Source organism: Prunus dulcis, chromosome 6 (genome assembly GCF_902201215.1).
Source record: "Prunus dulcis chromosome 6, ALMONDv2, whole genome shotgun sequence".
NCBI lineage: Eukaryota > Viridiplantae > Streptophyta > Magnoliopsida > Rosales > Rosaceae > Prunus > Prunus dulcis.
The window spans coordinates 17,357,263-17,375,652 of record NC_047655.1 but is presented as its reverse complement, the minus strand read 5'-3'; the positions used below and the strand labels follow the sequence as shown (position 1 = coordinate 17,375,652).

At 36.7% G+C, this 18,390-nt stretch overlaps 3 protein-coding genes across 4 annotated transcripts; 2 read left to right on the top strand and 1 right to left on the bottom strand.

Moving 5' to 3' along the window:
* The first annotated feature begins 461 nt into the window (after positions 1-461).
* On the top strand, positions 462-2,967 carry LOC117631483 (L-ascorbate oxidase-like). Its single transcript, XM_034364673.1, has 5 exons — positions 462-876; positions 984-1,076; positions 1,188-1,400; positions 1,514-1,702; positions 1,797-2,967. Exons 1-5 carry the CDS (start codon positions 586-588, stop codon positions 2,751-2,753), a joined length of 1,743 nt encoding a protein of 580 aa, XP_034220564.1. The 5' UTR covers positions 462-585; the 3' UTR covers positions 2,754-2,967.
* A 5,848-nt stretch (positions 2,968-8,815) lies between these two features.
* LOC117632089 (photosynthetic NDH subunit of lumenal location 4, chloroplastic-like) lies at positions 8,816-11,724 on the top strand. 2 transcript variants are annotated; one of them, XM_034365481.1, is made up of 5 exons: positions 8,816-9,252; positions 10,255-10,347; positions 10,903-10,963; positions 11,055-11,123; positions 11,524-11,724. In XM_034365481.1, exons 1-5 carry the CDS (start codon positions 8,869-8,871, stop codon positions 11,616-11,618), a joined length of 702 nt encoding a protein of 233 aa, XP_034221372.1. In that variant the 5' UTR covers positions 8,816-8,868; the 3' UTR covers positions 11,619-11,724. The 2 variants fall into 2 exon arrangements, with proteins under 2 accessions (XP_034221372.1, XP_034221373.1); XM_034365482.1 differs by lacking the exon at positions 11,524-11,724 and having other exon boundaries at positions 10,903-10,959; positions 11,055-11,102.
* A 2,884-nt stretch (positions 11,725-14,608) lies between these two features.
* On the bottom strand, positions 14,609-15,755 carry LOC117631519 (heavy metal-associated isoprenylated plant protein 23). The gene is made up of 2 exons (XM_034364727.1): positions 15,227-15,755; positions 14,609-15,138 (listed from the first exon to the last, which is right to left on the bottom strand). The coding sequence occupies exons 1-2, from the start codon at positions 15,384-15,386 to the stop codon at positions 14,831-14,833; spliced, it is 468 nt and encodes a 155-aa protein (XP_034220618.1). The 5' UTR covers positions 15,387-15,755; the 3' UTR covers positions 14,609-14,830.
* Between the last annotated feature and the right edge of the window lie 2,635 nt (positions 15,756-18,390).

Sequence of the window (18,390 nt, the reverse complement as noted above, 5' to 3'; positions counted from 1 at the left end):
TACATAGCCACCTTACTGCTGGATTACTTTCTCTTGTTTTGACATGAAATAGTACAACATTCCGGCGCCAAAAAGAAAAATACAAATACAACTTGGCAAGATGGAGTTGGTTTGACCAATTAAAACTTCATAAAAAAAGAAAAGAATAAACAAATCGATCCCCATTACAAAAGGATATATACAATAACTAGGTAGAGCAAGAGACACTCAAGGTTATGAACAGATTAAAGTCAATGAGATAAAATTCCTAAGGATCTCTTCCACCTTCCTGATGTTTGCAAATAATTTGAAGATGTCAGCTTCATACGAAAAACACAAGCTCATAAACGGGAAAATACCCAGTAATTTCGTGGTTTCACTGAGTAATTAATTGATTGAGTCCTTAGCTACCATGTTTGACCAAAGACTCAGACACTATATATAGAGCTGGATGGGGGAAAAGTAATTGAAGCAGCTAGCACTTTTACAAAAAGAGCCAATTTGAGTTTGAGGAAGCAACAGCGCCCAATATAATTAATATTTGATCAACTTTCAAATTGAGTCTCTGTAGTTTTTTCAGTGAGCTTCTAAAGGTTCCAAAGAGAAATGCTTGAGCTTTTACAGAGAAACGGTTGCATTTTAAAGTTATTTCTGGCTTTGTTTCTGTTCTTGTCTTTGGTTGAGGTTCCAGCAGTGGAGGCTAGAATTAGGCATTACAAATGGGAGGTGAAGTATGAGTACAAGTCCCCTGATTGCTTCAAGAAGCTGGTCATAACCATTAATGGTAGATCTCCTGGACCAACCATACTTGCTCAGCAGGGAGACACCATCATTGTTGAGCTTACAAACAGTTTATGGACAGAAAATGTAGCCATACATTGGCATGGAATTCGACAGGTAGGATCGTTGTAATTTCCTCAATTCCTATTTATTTGTTATTTGATCAGCAAACTTTTTTTTATGTTTCATAGCATCTGAAAGTGTGCTGCTTTTTTCTGTTGCAGATTGGAACACCATGGAGTGATGGAACTGAAGGTGTGACTCAATGCCCAATAGTGCCTGGAGACACCTTCAAATATCAGTTTGTGGTTGATAGGGTAAGTAGGACATCATTTTCATGGTAGACTGATCTCCAAAGAGAAATTGTTGTTATTGTTGAATTAATAATTTATACTGATCTCCATGTATGATTAAATTGCCTTTTGCAGCCTGGAACATACCTCTACCATGCTCATTATGGAATGCAGAGAGAAGCTGGTTTATATGGTTCGATCCGTGTAGCGCTTCCTGATGGAGAATCGGAGCCTTTTTCTTACGATTATGATCGAAGCATCATACTTAATGATTGGTACCACAAGAGCACTTATGAACACGCAGTTGGGCTGTCCTCCCTTAATTTTTCCTGGGTTGGGGAACCTCAGGTAATTAATTGCCTCTCTATTCAGTTTTTGGGTAACAAATACAATTTACTAGTTTACTGTTTGCTGCTGTCAAGGCAGTTGCTAATGGGTTTTCCTTTTGGCCAAAATTTCAGTCGCTTTTGATACAAGGAAAAGGAAGATTCAACTGCTCTACACTGACCACTCCAAGCTTAGACTCTGATGTTTGTAACGCAACAAACCCCGAATGCTCCCCTTACGCAATGACAGTCGTCCCTGGCAAGACGTATCGACTAAGGGTTGCTAGCATGACTGCTCTGTCTGCCCTCAGTTTTCAAATAGAGGTACTAATTTATCCATGTTCATGTAGTATGCAGAACAATATCCACATAATTGTAAGTATTAGCACATAATTAACAAAACTTGTCCATTTTGTAGGGCCATAATATGACAGTGGTTGAGGCAGACGGGCATTATGTTGAGCCATTTGTTGTGAAGAACCTGTTCTTATATTCTGGTGAGACATATTCTGTGCTAATAAAAGCAGACCAAGACCCTTCAAGAAATTATTGGATGGCAACAAATGTGGTCAGCCGAAATGCCACCACCCCACCTGGTTTAGCCATTCTCAATTACTATCCAAACCACCCGAGGAGATCTCCTCCGGCGGTACCCCCAGCAGGCCCTGCTTGGGACAACGTTCGCGCCCGATTGGATCAAAGTCTTGCCATCAAAGCACACCAAGGCTTCATCCACACCCCTCCCCCAACCTCAGACAGAGTGATTGTGCTTCTCAACACACAAAACACCGTCAACGGTTATGTCCGCTGGTCGGTCAACAATGTCTCATTCACTCATCCTCACACACCTTATCTCATTGCCCTCAAGCAGAACTTGACTGAGGCATTTGATCAAACTTCTCCACCTGACGGGTATGATTTTGTAAACTATGACATTTACAAGACACCAAACAACACAAATGCTACAGTAAGCAATGGGATTTATAGGCTCCAGTTCAATACAACAGTGGACCTTATACTCCAAAATGCCAACACCAGGAACCCGAAAAACAGCGAGACGCACCCGTGGCATCTTCACGGGCACGATTTCTGGGTCCTGGGATATGGGGAGGGCAAGTTTGACATGTTCAATGATCCAAAGAAGTACAATTTGGTGAACCCTATCATGAAGAATACTGTGCCTGTTCATCGTTATGGGTGGACTGCTTTGAGGTTCAGGGCAGATAATCCAGGGGCTTGGGCGTTTCATTGCCACATAGAGTCTCACTTCTTTATGGGAATGGGTGTGGTGTTTGAATCAGGAATTGATAAGGTGGGAAAATTGCCTTCCTCTATAATGGGCTGTGGTGCAACTAGAGGAGTTCACAAGCCATAGTCATTGGCGCTTGTGGGTGCTTCAGTAAATATACCAAGCAAGAGGTTGCAAAGGAAGAAAGGGAAAATTGAAGAACCAAGTTTAATTACATTCTTTGTTGTAAAAATCTAGCACAGGAACATTTATTTTGTATTCAATATAGGATTGAAATCTCTTTCAAAATTTTGAGTTGTATTGTAGCTCTCTGTAAATTTTTAGGCAAATGTTAAAAACAACCACCAAAAGTGGTCCATGTTTAAATTAGTCTAACAAATTTGTGAACTACCAAAAATAAACACCACCTTTTAATAATAATGATGGTTCCTTCTTACAAAAAGAAGTCACTTTTTTGTAGCAGTTATTGGATAATAGTGAGTTTTTTTGTAATTTAGTGTCGGCAGCTCACTCATTGCCAATTGGTTTTAGGGTGAAACCTCAACTTCTCTCGATGGGTGGGACTGGGTTCATTTTCGTTGTTTTCCTCTGTTTTAGTTCTTGTATTGGGTTTTCCTAATTTCTCAAAGTTTTTTTTTTTTTTTTTTTGTCTAAATAAATTTTTTTTTTTTTCCATTGACATTTGTCTGAACAATTCATTGAAGTTAAAAAAGAAACTTTTGGGTGGGAGCGCAAGAACAAACTTTTGCCTGAAGAATTTGTTGATAAAGATCAAAACAAAAAATAACAAGCATGGAAACATATAATTTCCAAGTAAACAAACATTCAAATATATAACCAACAAGCACTACTTTCACGTCCATGCCATGCTAATGTTAAACCTCCAAGCAACCCTAATCCAAGTAAAATGCAAATTAGTTTCCCATTTTCGGATTTAACTGAAATCATCTATGTTGATAAGATGCGCTGGGAAGGGGTAGTAAAGATCGTCTTCTCTGCCATTATACATCCCCTTGGTTACATCAATATCCTGCCGCAGAAATATTAAACAAGTAATCAGAATTTATATTAAAAATAGAAAATTAAAAGTTCAAAATTCTCCTCTTTATAGTAGAAATGGAGAAAATGGTTATGTTGAAGAATATAAAGCCCCATATCTATAGTTAGTTTTCGTTTTATTTGGAGTTTTGTCCCCCTATCTCATCAAAAAAAAAGAAAAAAAGAAGAAGTCCCATATCGGAAACTTGACTAAATAAACTACAACTTATAATAAGTGGTTCTACTCTTAATAACATTGAGGCATTTTGGGATAAACCCCACACCTACTAGGCTTTGTAGGTGGCTAAGTTGGGGATAATATCAGTGTTGTTAGAGCACTTCCACCCACTTGTCATGGCAGAGGCAATGACAAGGCAAGGGATGTTGTGAAGAATATGACTAAGTATTTATTAAAAAAAATTCTGAAATTTTTAGTATTTTTTTTAAAAAAATTTCATTCTAATCTTGCCTTTGGGCTGGCCTGGTTTGGTGGGACCCATGTTCTGGGAAAGTAAAAAAGAAAAAGCCTGCTGGAACTACAAATTGGGGCTTGGGCCCCCTGTTGCCCGGACAAGGAGCCATTGCTGGAAGTGCTCTTGCCCCTCTCTTTAAAATTTAACAAGTTATTAGATTGAACTTGTAATTAGAAGTTCGCACGTACCCAAAGAGGATGGCCATATATCACAGGCCACTGATGGGCTTCTTCGGTTGCCAATGCCAGCTTCTCATGATCATGGTCTCTTATTGGTCCCTGTACCTGTACCTGTGATTAAGATTTTTAATTCTAGGGTGCTTAATCAACAGTTGTTGATTAATGAAAATTTTAGAAACTAATTAAACCAAGTCCAATATTGTGCTAAATTAATTAATTACATACTTTTGGAAACCTTCGTCGGAGCTCCATGCTTGCATTCGCTAACAGCTGTTGCCTATATTGATTATTCACAGCTCCTCTCTGTCATGATATAAAGAAATGTGTTAAGTGATTTAGGACCGACCGTAGAAACCCTGTTCAATAAGTGGACCGCATTAGTTGTACACTTTCAATATACAGAAATATGAGGAAAATTGCAGGAACGTAAAAGTAATGTTAGGAATAACATATTGTAAATGGTGAAGCTAGAGTTTATATATTTTGGGGACCGGGAGCCGGAGGCAGGAGAAATAGCTTTAAAATTTATGAACTTACACACAGCCATTTCAGGCATGTATGTAGCTCTGTCATTCCCTGCACATTGTGTACCACATCTTTAATAGAGGTATGTCCCGCCAATACAAGTAGGAATCACCTCTACTAGAGATATGATATATGGTACAATAATATAGTCTCTCTAGCATTCCCAGTACGTAATATATTTTGCTAAAACATACGATTAGGGTTTAGCAATAAAAGGGAAATATATACTAAGAACCCTTTTAGGGTTTAGAGTGATATATATACCTGTACCGAGTCATGAGAGCGTGGGACATTCCTAGGCACTGGTCCGGTGATGATCACTGGTCCAACGGTCCCCTGGCTGCCCTGCATTGGCCCCAAAATAATTTAACCCAGCATATAATTAATTAATGTCCAGTAATTAAAAATTGCTTAATAGAAATAAAGAACTTTTAAACCACTACAACTTAAAGTTGCATACTGCTCTAGTGCCCAATATTCCAGGTCTGGAATACGGCAGCGCTGAGGCAGCACTACCACTTGTGCCAACCACCGGGAGCCGCCGGTTTCTTGGGAGTGATCTATTGACGCCCTGGCCATCGTTAGTTGGTTGTGCTGGCGGATATGGAACAGACCCCAAATGGATATTGTTTGCCTGCCGTGAATATTGTACAATCACATTATTTCAACTACTTAATTGTCAAATGAAATTAAGAAGCAACTAATTAATTACCTGCGTTGGAATTGTAGAGGGTGATGAGGTATGGATTTTGTTGCCATAATTGGTGCTTGTAGGATTGGCATGGTGAGCTGTTGAAGATGAATCTGGACTTTTGGACTTTGGTGGTTCGGTTAATGAACTTAAGGCCTTTTTTAGCAGGACTGAAGAAGGAAAATTCATGGCATTTGCATTTGGATTTTGGGGGGCTTTATTAAGCGATATTTGATTAGGATACCCCCTGCGCGTTTACAAATTTCATGACAAAATAGATATATGTAAAATGATATTTACAAAATTTAAAGTTCGAGAAGAAACAAAAGGAAAAAGAAAACAAACATCACAGTCGAAGGGGAATTTGAAGTTGAGACATTTTTGAATGTTGTAAAAGAAAAAAATAATTAGAACAAGAGTTAGATGGTAACATGACATTTTATTTTTATTAATGATATTTTTCTTTTAAATGTAGAGTGAGCCCACAAAAGTAGAGTCATTAAACTAGAAATTAAACATAACAAAAAAAAGAAAAAATTGATTAAATCCTTCTTTGAAAGGAAATTTGAGTAAAGCTTTAAACAACTTTACTAATCTAGAGAGAGAGAGAGAGAGAGAGAGAGAGAGAGAGAGAGAGAGGAAGGGAGGGAGGGAGGGAGCGAGCACTAACTTCACTTCAGACAGAGAGAGAGAGAGAGAGAGAGAGAGAGAGAGAGGGAGGGAGGGAGCGAGCACTAACTTCACTTCAAAGAGAGAGAGAGAGAGAGAGAGAGAGAGAGAGAGAGAGAGCACAAACTTCACTTCAAGGAGCTGCAAACTTGTCCCATTTCTGCTGCAAGTAGGAAATTGCGCTGCAACATGATGAGGCTCCAAAACTGCCTTCCCCTAGATATGTAAAAATAAAATAAAAACCAAAATCATTCTGATAATCTAATTCGCAAACTGGTTCATCTCAGTAAAAAAATTCACTTTTTCCTCTTTTATGAATTTGTATAACAGAAAACGTATGTCCCAATGCGGATTAATACATAATTATATCACCATGGTCCTACGTATCTCCATGGCACATAAAAGAAAAGCAAAGTACATATGAGACTTGAAATTAAATGAATAAATTGAAGTCCTACGTACCTTTCTCTCCATGGATGATCTGCGAAGGCTGTGTATATATGAGAGTATGACTCTGAGAGGGGAGATATATATATATATATATATATCTAAGAATGCAAGTCATATATAACACAAATGATATTCAGGTTACATTTGCTACGTGTAAAAGATGAGCTTGTAAAAAGAGTGTCATGTCATAAATGAGAGAGATTCTCGCTGGAATTGGGCATATATATATATATATATATAGTCCTCTTTTATTGAGGGATCTCTCAAATAATTTTATTTGAGGGACACCCTTTAGGGTCCCTTATGAATTTTTTTTCAACGATCGAAACCATTTATTTTTTAAGTCTATATTCATAGATCATCCTTGAAAAAAAATTAGACAAATCGGAAACTGTTTCGATATCCAATTGTGTCCTACAAAATCAATGAACACGGTGCTTCAAGAAAGTACTAAAATTTCAATAATTCAATTAAGTGGTCAAATGATATCGGATTCAAGTGATTTTTTGTAGAGATGATCTTTGAATGAGTATCAGCAAAAGAGACGGTTTGGATTAGTAAAATACAATACAGAGTGGGCCCTACAATGGTATCTCTTAAATAAGCTAATTTAAGGGATCCCTCAATAGAAGTTCTCTGTATATATATATATATATCAATTAATTTTTTGTGCAAAACAAGCCTCTAAAAGAAAAATCTAACAATAATTTTCAGAATATCATAGAGAAAATTAAAAGAAGGGGCAGCATTAAGTCTCCAGAAGTAGCTCACCCAAAAAAAAAGTACTCTTAAAACATTTTACGAATCCTCTTTCTTAAAATGAGATTAAAAGAAAAACCATATTGTCAATAAAAAATTTGATAAATAAAAATTTGAATATTTATTACAACATAATGGTATTAACGGCCAAGAGTCGAATATTCAACCTAACGATCCATGCCATGCACCCGTGCGGACACAGATACGCAAAAGATTGATCACAACTCTCTTAACGGTAAAAATATCCTTTAACGGTCTCAACGGTAATAACTTTTTTTTTTTTCAAAATAAAAGGCAATGTGCAGAATTTTACTCGTCCTACAGAATAAAATGTTACATAGTGGCATCTGTTTTAAATTGAATGTTTCAAATTTGGTGATGATTCAAGATAAATTGACATTTGAAATACATGCCAGAGAAACCAGTAATAGCGCCAGTAACCAAAAAAACCAAGTTAAAAGGATTTTTATGTGTGTGGGTGTGGAGAGAGAGAGAGAGAGAGAGAGAGAGAGAGAACCTTCACTGAGATTGGCAAGGAAGTTGGCAGAGCAGTCCCAAAATTACAGAACGACATAAAAACTAGAGGCAAGTATGGATGAGAATTTGGAGGAAGAAACGGAGTGATATTTTGCTTTCTTCTTGTACTTTTGGCATCCAAAATAAGTTGAAAACCAATCTGGGGGTAGTAATGGCAGAGGATTACGATTTAATGGAAAGCAAAACAGATGAGTTTAATGTGAGGTGACTTGCTAACGGACGAATGCGCTTCAGGCTTTCAGGTATTGTCTTTAAAGGGGCTTCACATTTAAACTGAGTCAAAGTTTTGACTCATTTTTAGTGGCGTAGGTCAAATGATGAGCTCAACAAATATCAGTGAGCTTAGATTACTTGCTTAAAAGAGTCTATGCACAGACATTATGTAAACATAAACCAACTATTAACTAATAGATTAATTTTAGTATTAACTAGCTATTAATTTAGTGATATTTTTCTTTCCAATATTGGAAGAAGTATCAAGTTTGAATCTCCCGTCCTCCATATGCAATGGCTTGAAGTGTTCGAGGCTCTAAGGCAGGGACTACTTTCAAAAAACTTATGGTAGACATGATTCAAAAATGTTCCATTTCTTTGATTGTTGCTAATAACACCATCTTCACTAATCAAAACTCAACATTTTGATTAGTTTCATTTTCTTGTGGTTTTCAATTCATAACATTTTGGGCCGGCCCAAAAAACCCAAATTTTGGGGTTTGCCCAACTATGAATCAAAGAAAAGGCAAGATCGACTCTTATCCCAGTTTACCGGCCCAGATCATCCCCAAATGGGTCCCATCGTATCCACTCTTCTTTCCCACCCAAAGCACCAGAGTCGTTTTAGCAGTTATCATTTTGCTAAGCCATACACACAACTCAAAGCTCCAGATAGCCAAAACTAAAAAAATAAGCCAAAAAGAAGAATGAAGGTCTCTGCTCTAATCCTTACAACTCCAAAGCCCCTCCCCCATATTCAAAGCCTTCATCCTACAATCTCCTTCTCCTCCTGCAATTCCAAACCCACTTGTTCTTGTTCATCTTCTTCACCGTCCACAGCTGAAAACAATGCAAAGGTGTCTTGGGCTTCAAAATTTGTGACCAAGAAGAGTGTTTTGGATGTGGGTTTTGGGCTTTTAGCAGCTTCACTTGTGGCATTGTCACCTCTGGAAGCTAATGCCACAAGAATTGAATACTACGCCACTGTGGGGGAGCCTTTGTGTGAATTGAACTTTGTTCGTTCTGGGCTTGGCTTCTGTGATGTTTCAGTGGGTTCTGGTGTGGACGCTCCTCGTGGTGAGCTCATCAACGTGAGTTTTTCCGATATATTTGGAAATAAACATGCAAACTTTTTTGTTGGGTTATCCTCTAATTGTGCTTAATTGCTTCAGTTTTACTTGAACATGGAAAACTAATCTTGGTTTGGTTTGTCATTGTTGTATTTTTACTGAATTTGAAGTTTTGGTACTTTTTAATGGATATCAAATACACTGACTATGAAGAAAATTTAAAGCTGTTGTCTCTCTAAAATCTCAAGTATAAAAGGCATGAATTCATATCATATATTATCAAAACATTGGGAAAGAAAGATACAAGTGAAGTTGATTGTGTGTCAGTAAATTGAATCCAGAACATTTCTCAAACCCTGGTATTGAACTTTTTTCCAAGCATGACATTACTCATGATTTTCCCCTTCTTGATTCGTGTTCATTCGCCATACATACATTCCCTAGGTTTTGTATCTTCTCAAGAAAATAGTTTTTGTATGCCTTGAATATATTGTCATGACGTCAAATGTCCAGAAACCTGTAGGACTTCTCTGCAACAAGCTTCTGAAAACCATAAAGGTCCATCTAAACGCTCATTCCTTCATAGAGAGTAATTGTCTCCCTATATTTAGTGAAACTTATCCTTACTTGCCAGGGGAGAAACTCTTGACTCACTTGCACCAAATATACAAGCAGCATCTGTTTGGTCTGTTCAAATCAGTTTTATGATTTCATCTTCTTGGCCTGTTAATTAGTTGTTCGATCCCAAAAATATACACTGTTAAAGAGAGAAACTTGACAATTTAATTAGCCTCAGCCTAAAATACTCACCAACATTCTCCTTTATGTGTAGAACTTCAGAAACAAAACAAAACTGCGCAGTACATGTTTAGAAAATAAATGGCCGGAAATGATATACCAAGATTCAGATGAATACACTACTAAAATCCTTACCTGTGTACCATGTTATTCTCCATTTCTCTTAAACTTCAGTTGTTATCAAGCACAACGTAATAACACAATAACCTGCTAAAACGAATGCAGGTTCACTACACCGCAAGATTTGCTGATGGGACAGTCTTTGACAGCAGCTACAAACGTGGCAGACCTCTGACTATGCGTATTGGTGTTGGCAAGGTATGAAATTGTCTCAAATGATTGAAACTGTTCTACTTTATTGCCAATTGGATGAAATAGTATCTCTTCATTTCCCAATCGACGTTAATCATGCATGAAGCTTTTAAATCTAGGATCACACTGCTTAATGAGCGCAAAAGCCACAGAATAATCATAAGCAAAAATTCCTTTTAGATATCTTATGGTTATCCACATGTTATATTTTCATACTAAAATTACATCTTAACTGCCTATATTATGTGCACTTTGCTTTCTGTGAACTGCTGATTCTCTGTTCTACGGTTGTTCTGTCTTTTGCTTACTTAGGTGCAATTTATGTTATTCCCTTAACATGAGAGAGTGTGCTGTTAGATAAAATGCAACTGCATTTGGGCATGGTGTATGTATTGTATGCAGTTCTCCAACTTGTCGTACAGAACAATTGAACTTTGTTTTATTCAACTTCTCAGTAAACGAATGTTTATCTCCCCTATTGCACTTTGTTTTATCCCTCTCCATATGGCCTCATTTATGTATGCTCATTTACCTTTATCTTATGTATGCTTTGTTGTCCAGGTCATTAGAGGATTGGATCAAGGAATTTATGGGGGTGATGGTGTGCCTCCAATGCAAGTAGGTAGGACTTCAGAACTGGTTATTGTGTTCTATGTTTTTGCCATTTGTGAAAAAAGAAGATAACAAATCATTACCCAACAAATGTTGCACAGGGGGAAAACGTAAGCTCCACATTCCTTCACATTTAGCATATGGACCAGAACCTGCAGGATGCTTCTCAGGTGAGGACCCATATCTTGACTTGTTAGTTTTCCTAGGTTATGGTATTTTTAACTCTTGCCCTTGGCCAAAGTCATAAACTCGTAACTTTCTATCATCTTAAAATGCATAGCCTATACTAAGGCCATAAAATATGTGGATAAGTCACTATCATCCTCATTATCTGTATATGTTTGGAAATACTATACTATGAGTTAACTTCTCGGGACAGTTAAATAACACCATTGTCGATATTTGCTTTCATAATTTTCGGTATTTTATGGTATCATAGTGCTACACCTTTCTTAAATGTGACGGTTTCTAATTTATTCCTAGAGCATGAGGAGAAATGAAAGCATACTCTGTGAATCATTTTAACAACTATTCAGAAACTGATATAATATATAATTTTTTTTCTTATAGGTGACTGCAATATACCCGGCAATGCTACTCTTGTCTACGATATTAATTTTGTCGGTATCTACTCGGGAAATAGGCCATTGCCAGCAAATAGATAGGAAACTCAGATCAAGTGCATCTCCTGACTTTCCTGAAACTCAAAGCTTCCACTGTTAAATACAAGTTGAGACAGGACTCCTCAAGCATGCATATATGAGAGCACCTTCTTTTTTTACGCTTGGCTTGCTAACCGGAGATCTCTCCCTGAATAAAGTCGGTATAGCTCCCGCCTATTTCATTCTACATTCTTCCTTACATTTTTTATGTATATAGCATTACCTCTATGGACCACATGAAGATTACTATTAATGAACATACTTATCTTCTGTAATTTAAACACTTTCAAAAAAAACTACTTGTCCCTGATTTGAATGCTAATACATATAAAAGTAGGCTCAGTTAGCTGTTTCACCTCATAAAGTGATCAGTGTCAAGCTCAACCAAAACCAGTGGGTTGCAGCAGAGAGTTCATTTCTCTATAAGGTCATATGAAAGTTTTCCAATTTATAAATAAATAAACACAATTCCCAGATTTGGTTTTAGAGCTCATGCTTTGGCTTTAGCTCTTAAGTGGCACCTGTAATGCTGATGGGATTAGGATGGTTGCTTACATATTTGGCTTGCGACATATATGAAGATTAGCTGGGTAGCTGACCCTGTTAGTCCGTTCTTGCAAGAGTAAGGCAGAATTTTTCTGCTTTTTAAAATAGGATTTCCCCTGCTTAATGATTCAATGAAGCAACAACTGGTACCATAGGGAAGCGGCCATAAACTGGAGAGTCTTGACCAATTTGAAAGGTCGCTTGATGTAGTTGAAATAACTGAATTTTGTACTCCAATTTTATCTCACTGTGAAAACCAGCAAAAGGTGTCTCAAAATGCATGCCTATGGGAAGAGAAGAGCATGATGCAATAAAAGATCCTTAACCAAATCTTTCAGATTGCTTTATGTTAGATATGTTGCTGCTGAGACCATGGCTTTTCTCTTGAATATCTACATTTGCCCAAAATGGGCTTAGTTCTGAAAATTTAGAGGACCTCACTGCCTAGCTGCTCTCTCATTGCTGACACTGGTCTGGTCACCTTTATTAAAACGGCCAAAGTTCCTGTGGGTTGGTTAGTACACTCATCTGGCCTGTCATGGAGCTTGGTACATCTTTTTTCCTTTTCTGTACATATAGCGTACATAAAAATGTTTGATGGTTTGCCATCTGAAATATTTCCACGGGGCAGAGTTAGGATTTTTAGATTTGTATGGACCTTTAAAACTTAATCGTAAATGACTTTATCATTGCATTTACTTTATCATTGCAAATGAAGGTTAACACGCAAGAGGTATGTAGTTTAAATGATTAAAAGCAGTTGTCTCACTGAGTCCTGTGTCCAAATCCCTCATCTTTCCCAATATCATTTCTGTAATAAATAAAAAAAGAAGGCCAACACCACTTCAAGTTTGGCTTTGGCTCCGCCCCTCGCATCAATGCCACAAATGGAGGATACTAATGCTGTAGGTACATATCTTATCAAAGGAAGTGACCTGATACATTAGTAATTATCTTTGGGAATATATAGTTGTGGTCCAGTAGTTTTCATTTCTTTACACTTTAACCTTGTATACTTTACACTGTTGGGGCTTGCTTTTTGCCTTTATCCTACATTTTTGCTCACCACCTTTAACTGCAGTGCATCATCACCAGGTCATTTGTGATCACGTATATTATGTTGCGCGTATTAACTTATTAACATTTTCTTAATGATGCAATCACATATGCTAACTATGATTAGTCATTATGTAATATGTGGCAAGTTGACAACATGATAAATGACAGGGTAAACAGTGCACCGTGGTTGAAATTTTGTATAAAATTCTGTCAAATGACATTTGTAACACAAGAAAACATAAAATTTTGTGATTAGACCTTAGATGCTTGTAATTTTGATTTTTAGGATTGGAGGTGAAGTGAATATGGTTTTAAACAAAGTTAAGAGGTGGGGTTGATTGCTTAACATTGTTTTATCAAAGATATTGCTTTTTGAGCTCTAGGTATGCATATGAAAACGTCTTTACGCTTCCTCTGGATCAGAGAAAGCATACAGAAAGAAAAGAGAAAAGGTTAAAAGGGAAAGAAAGGAAGAAAGCTGATTCCTTAGTTCTTCATGTTTGGTTGAGTAACCAAAAAGACGGATCTGCTTTCCTTGGCAATTTCCTTTAGCTCTTTCTGGAACCAAATGGTTTTGAATAATGTTAACGTTGGTGCCAATTATTTTGAATACTAGGCTCCCTAGACATGTTAGTTTTCGTACTCAGCCTCCGGAAGGTAGAGATTCGAACTTTAGTCATGAATGTGGGCCTAAACGCACGCTATCGCTAAAGCTACAAACCCTTGCAACAACATTATACGATTTCATATTAGTCACTTAAAATCTTGGGGGATCTTCAATGTCACACATTGTATATGTAATTTGTTATTTGTATAATCATCAAAGACCTACAAAGTTGAAATCTAGGTCCACTTCCACTTTGTTTGCCATGTATGGTTGTTTTGCTCATGGAGCCACAACAGCAACCCCTAAGGCCCTTAACTTAAAATAGAAAAGACGGCCAGCTAGCACTAACTCGTTTTTGGTGAAGAGATACAGCTGTGAACAAACCAAAGTCATCCCAAAGGCACGAGAAGTAAAAATAAAAAGAAAAGCTATGTATGATAGGTACCTCATAACAACTCAACTAGTTTCACCAAATACCCCAAAAGCTATTCGACTGCTTCTTTTCTTTTTTTATTTGTATTTTTTGGGTTTAAAAGTGTTGTTAATATAAAAAACGTGATATAGAATTGTCTCGTCTATTCTATTTCAATTCCACTGTTCCACTTCACCCAATATCGCAATCATCTGTGCATACAAAATCTTCAACCTCCTCACTTATTACCAATTGACGATTTTGGTTAATGGTTTTGGATTATTTCCTCTAACTTTAAGCCCAACCACTGATTTGGAAACCACATTAGTTTAATGATATGGACCCTCGGAGGGCAAGAAAACAAGCATGATCAAAATCCTTAATTCCTCATATTTCTCATTAAAAAAAGGGAACCCAAAACAAAAATACAATAAGATAAGAAACAAAACTAAGAAAATGAAGAAGACAAAAAAGGTCTTAGATTCAAAATATTAGAGAGGCTTGAAAGGCTAGGGAAGAGAGAGAGAGAGAGAGAGAGTGAGAGAGAGAGTGAGAGAGAGAGGAGACTAATGAGAAGATCCCATGATGTTATTACATGATAGAACAGGCATTGGGGTTGTCATCACTGAACATGGTGGTGTAAGGGTCCTCATATCTTGTGACAGTGCCAGTGGAGGAGGTCATGTTCATGTTCTCCACATTTCTGACATGACCAGGAGGTGCCCTCTTGTCATAAGCTTGGGCAATGTAGGGCTGTGCCACTAAGTTGTAGGGTACATAAGGCCATATCTCTGCCCTCTTCCCTGTTGACTTTGCCTTCTTCAGCACTTTGTTTGCTTCAACATAACCTGTCACACTCACCTTCTGCTGCTTCCTGTTAATCTCCACAGATTTAACTCCTGCAAAACAACAAAAACCCAACATTTTCAGCTCAAAATTTTCAACTTTCAAAGAAGAAAAAATGATACAATATTAACAACAACATACCACTTAAAGAAGAGAGGGCCTTCTTGACCTTAAGCTCACAGCCATCACAGTCCATTCTGACTTTGAGCTCCACAGTCTGTAATTGCTTCTTCTTTTTGTGTTTATGGCCGCTGTTGTTCACTAAATCAGACAAATACTCCAAAGTTCCTCCAACTCCCATTTTCAGGTTTCAAGGATTTTTTTTTTTTTACTCAAGCGAAATGAGTCTAAGAGAAGCTGCGTATGCTTAACACAAGCTCAGCTAGGAAAAAAGTTGTAAAGGAGAGGAGACTAATGAGAAAACAGAGATGACAGATGATGAAATGAGCAAGAGAAAAAAACAGAGAGCTAGATGCCTTTTAGCAATTACTTGGTGAACAAAATTTATATAGAGAACATTAGAAAGTTAGCTGTCCCTAAAGAAACTGCAAGGAACTTCCCTTGCTAGTAAGTAAACAATTCAATGGATTCTTTCCTTGCCTTATAACTCTCAAAGAGAAAGGCTTCTAAGGCTGCTCGCTCTGCTTTCTTTTACTTCCTTCCTTCCTATGACATCTTTCTTTTACACAGGCCTACTTCTTATATAGACTCTTTTTTGTTCTTTTCAGCAGATTCAAACAGAGAAAAGGTGGTGGACCCCTCCAAACAGCAGAAACAACAATTTTGAGGACCCAGATATTTGTTGTTCTGGAGGTTTCATTGAATTTTAAAATTATTATATATGGGTTCTTCACCTTCTCATTTCTTAATAGGGAAACCATTATCCTTGGTGTGGAAGAAATGATACAAGACACAAACTACTTCAAATTTGCATTGGTGCCCCTACATTGTCTGGTATATACATAAAAAAGTTGACAAAATCTTGCCCTTCATAACAAAGTTGTAAACCTCAGATTCTATACACATGCTAATTGCTACAACACAACAAGTTGTAAACCTCAAATTGGTTTGGTGGCTCGACTTGGACTGATTTGGAGTTGAGTCGAAACCAGTTCTTATGTGTCTCATCTCTATACATGAGACTTATAAGACACAATATGTTAGACTGTTATCCAATTTAATAAGTCTAGCCCCAACATTTATAAATTCATCAAACGACGACGAAGACACTAATCCCTATAGATGAGACTTGAATTTTTAAAGGAAATAAAGAAAACGTTTACTAATTTTGTGAATGACTGTACGTATCTAAGTTTAGGCTTTATACATGATGAGGAAGGGAAATGTAATGAAAGAATCAAAATTACGATATATCTACCTTAAATATATCAAGATATAGGGACTTTTATGCAAAATAATTTAAGTTATATACTAGGTAAACGTTTGAAAGCAATGTTTCAAGGAAAAGGACTTGCTGAAAGTGATAGGGCCCGGTGATTATGTTCGTTCAAAGCATATAACACAATATGAATTTGTTAAATGGTATGAAAGTGTTTGAAAGCAGCTTCCACGTTCCAAGTGAACAAACACCAAACACGAATCAAGGGCTTCTGTGAAGACACGTGGGAAGAATCAAACGGTGGAGATGGTGTGGGTAGGCCAATAGGAGCTGGCTGCCCCTAAATGTGGGGTTAGTTATTCGCTTAGTCGTTTTTTTTTTGCTCAAAGATTCGTTTAGTCGTTTGCTTTGGGTTTTGCTTGTGAGCTGTTTCGTGTTCATTTGGTCAAAGACAGAATGTTACTATGCCACCATTTATTTGGGGCCAATATCATTCCAAAAACAATAATACCAGACGGTACTAATCATTTTTATCACGTCTTTGATATTCTTTTTGAAAAAACTAAAAGCGTGTTTTTATAACGAAAAACACTTCTAATAGCGTATGGTAGAAATATTTATAAGTGATTTTATTTCACAAAGTTCTTTCTCTAAAAAATCACATTATAGGTGCTTCTGTAAGAATCACTTCTAAATGTTTTTTGAAAAAAACACCTGAATTTTTAAGGGTTAACTACATAAAAGTATCCAACTTTTAAAAATCATTTCAAATTAGTACCCAACTTTTTAAATTTTTCACTTCCATACTCAACCTTTTAAATGTCTATGACCTATCTGCAAAAGAAGTTTGTATTGTTCTACTTTTTAAAAATTCATGAGGTCTATAGTAGTTCCTCTTTATGCTTGGCTCCTTCATCGAATAAGTCCTTCCTCTTTATGTGCCGCTTATCGTTTGACATGTGTGTTAAATTTACGTAGTTTTATTTGAACCCAATTATTTCATAAGTAAATACAAAAAATTTGTTTGGGTTAATAAAATAAAATATTTGTCCCCCTTAGTAATTGTTTTAAAAATTTCAGATTGACCCCTTCCATTAAAAAAACTCAGACCATATGAAAAAGCAAAAACTAAGACATTACATCTGCTTTCTTTAAATGAAAAACGAGAGAGATATGCTTTGAGTAAATAAAATTTGAAAAGAAAAAGAGATAGCTGTTAGCAGCCTTCATGAACATAACCACAAACGCGTTTGGCTGCGGACATAGCTGGACCAAAGCTGTTTTAGATTAACAAGAAGCAACACCCCAAAAAAGAAAAAAAAAAAAAAACTCAATTTTGAAGATTTTTGAAGGTTCCTAGTTCCTGCTGTTCCACCTAGCCCAGGCTATATACCCCCCCTTCCATTAATTATTATTAATTATTATTATTTTTTTAATGTCCAGCCTATCCTCTCTTGAATGTTTTGGCTTTCTAGACTTTTACTAAGAGAATATAATTGTTCCAAATTATGTTATACTGTCCCCCAACAACTATATTTGAGTGCCTTTTGTACATTTTTTAACATTAGCCATTATCTGCAAAGGACCTATTAGTGTAGTAGTTTGGAGCAATTGCTCCTCCGAAAAGGTTCTGGATTCGAGTCCTAATATTCGTGTAGTGTGTGTGTGAATTTAGTATTTACTATCGCCCCTTTCATTAAGAAAGGTCCTAAAAAAACAACATTATCATTATCCGAATTCTAATTTTGGATTAGATTGGAACTACCAAACAACTAAGAGAACACATAATATTATTTACTAAAAATATAATATGGAATTTCATTAGGACCGAAAACTAGAATTATAGCTTCTGCTTCTCCATTTTTATTTTGGTCGCCATAGAAGAATAAAGAAAGAGAGGACATTCTAGTCTTGCAAGAAGCCCCAAACAACAATTTATTCTAGCATTAAATTCATATTTTTTTTT

Excerpts from the sequence above, each read along its gene's own strand:
- LOC117631483 (XM_034364673.1), top strand. The coding sequence starts at position 586 with ATGCTTGAGCTTTTACAGAGAAACGGTTGCATTTTAAAGTTATTTCTG. Across the intron at positions 877-983 it reads ATTGGCATGGAATTCGACAG|ATTGGAACACCATGGAGTGA; the intron begins GTAGGATCGTTG and ends TTTCTGTTGCAG. Across the intron at positions 1,703-1,796 it reads CCCTCAGTTTTCAAATAGAG|GGCCATAATATGACAGTGGT; the intron begins GTACTAATTTAT and ends TCCATTTTGTAG.
- LOC117631519 (XM_034364727.1), bottom strand. The coding sequence starts at position 15,386 with ATGGGAGTTGGAGGAACTTTGGAGTATTTGTCTGATTTAGTGAACAAC. Across the intron at positions 15,139-15,226 it reads GGCCCTCTCTTCTTTAAGTG|GAGTTAAATCTGTGGAGATT; the intron begins GTATGTTGTTGT and ends GTTGTTTTGCAG.
- LOC117632089 (XM_034365481.1), top strand. The coding sequence starts at position 8,869 with ATGAAGGTCTCTGCTCTAATCCTTACAACTCCAAAGCCCCTCCCCCAT. Across the intron at positions 9,253-10,254 it reads CTCGTGGTGAGCTCATCAAC|GTTCACTACACCGCAAGATT; the intron begins GTGAGTTTTTCC and ends AAACGAATGCAG. Across the intron at positions 10,348-10,902 it reads TGCGTATTGGTGTTGGCAAG|GTCATTAGAGGATTGGATCA; the intron begins GTATGAAATTGT and ends TTTGTTGTCCAG.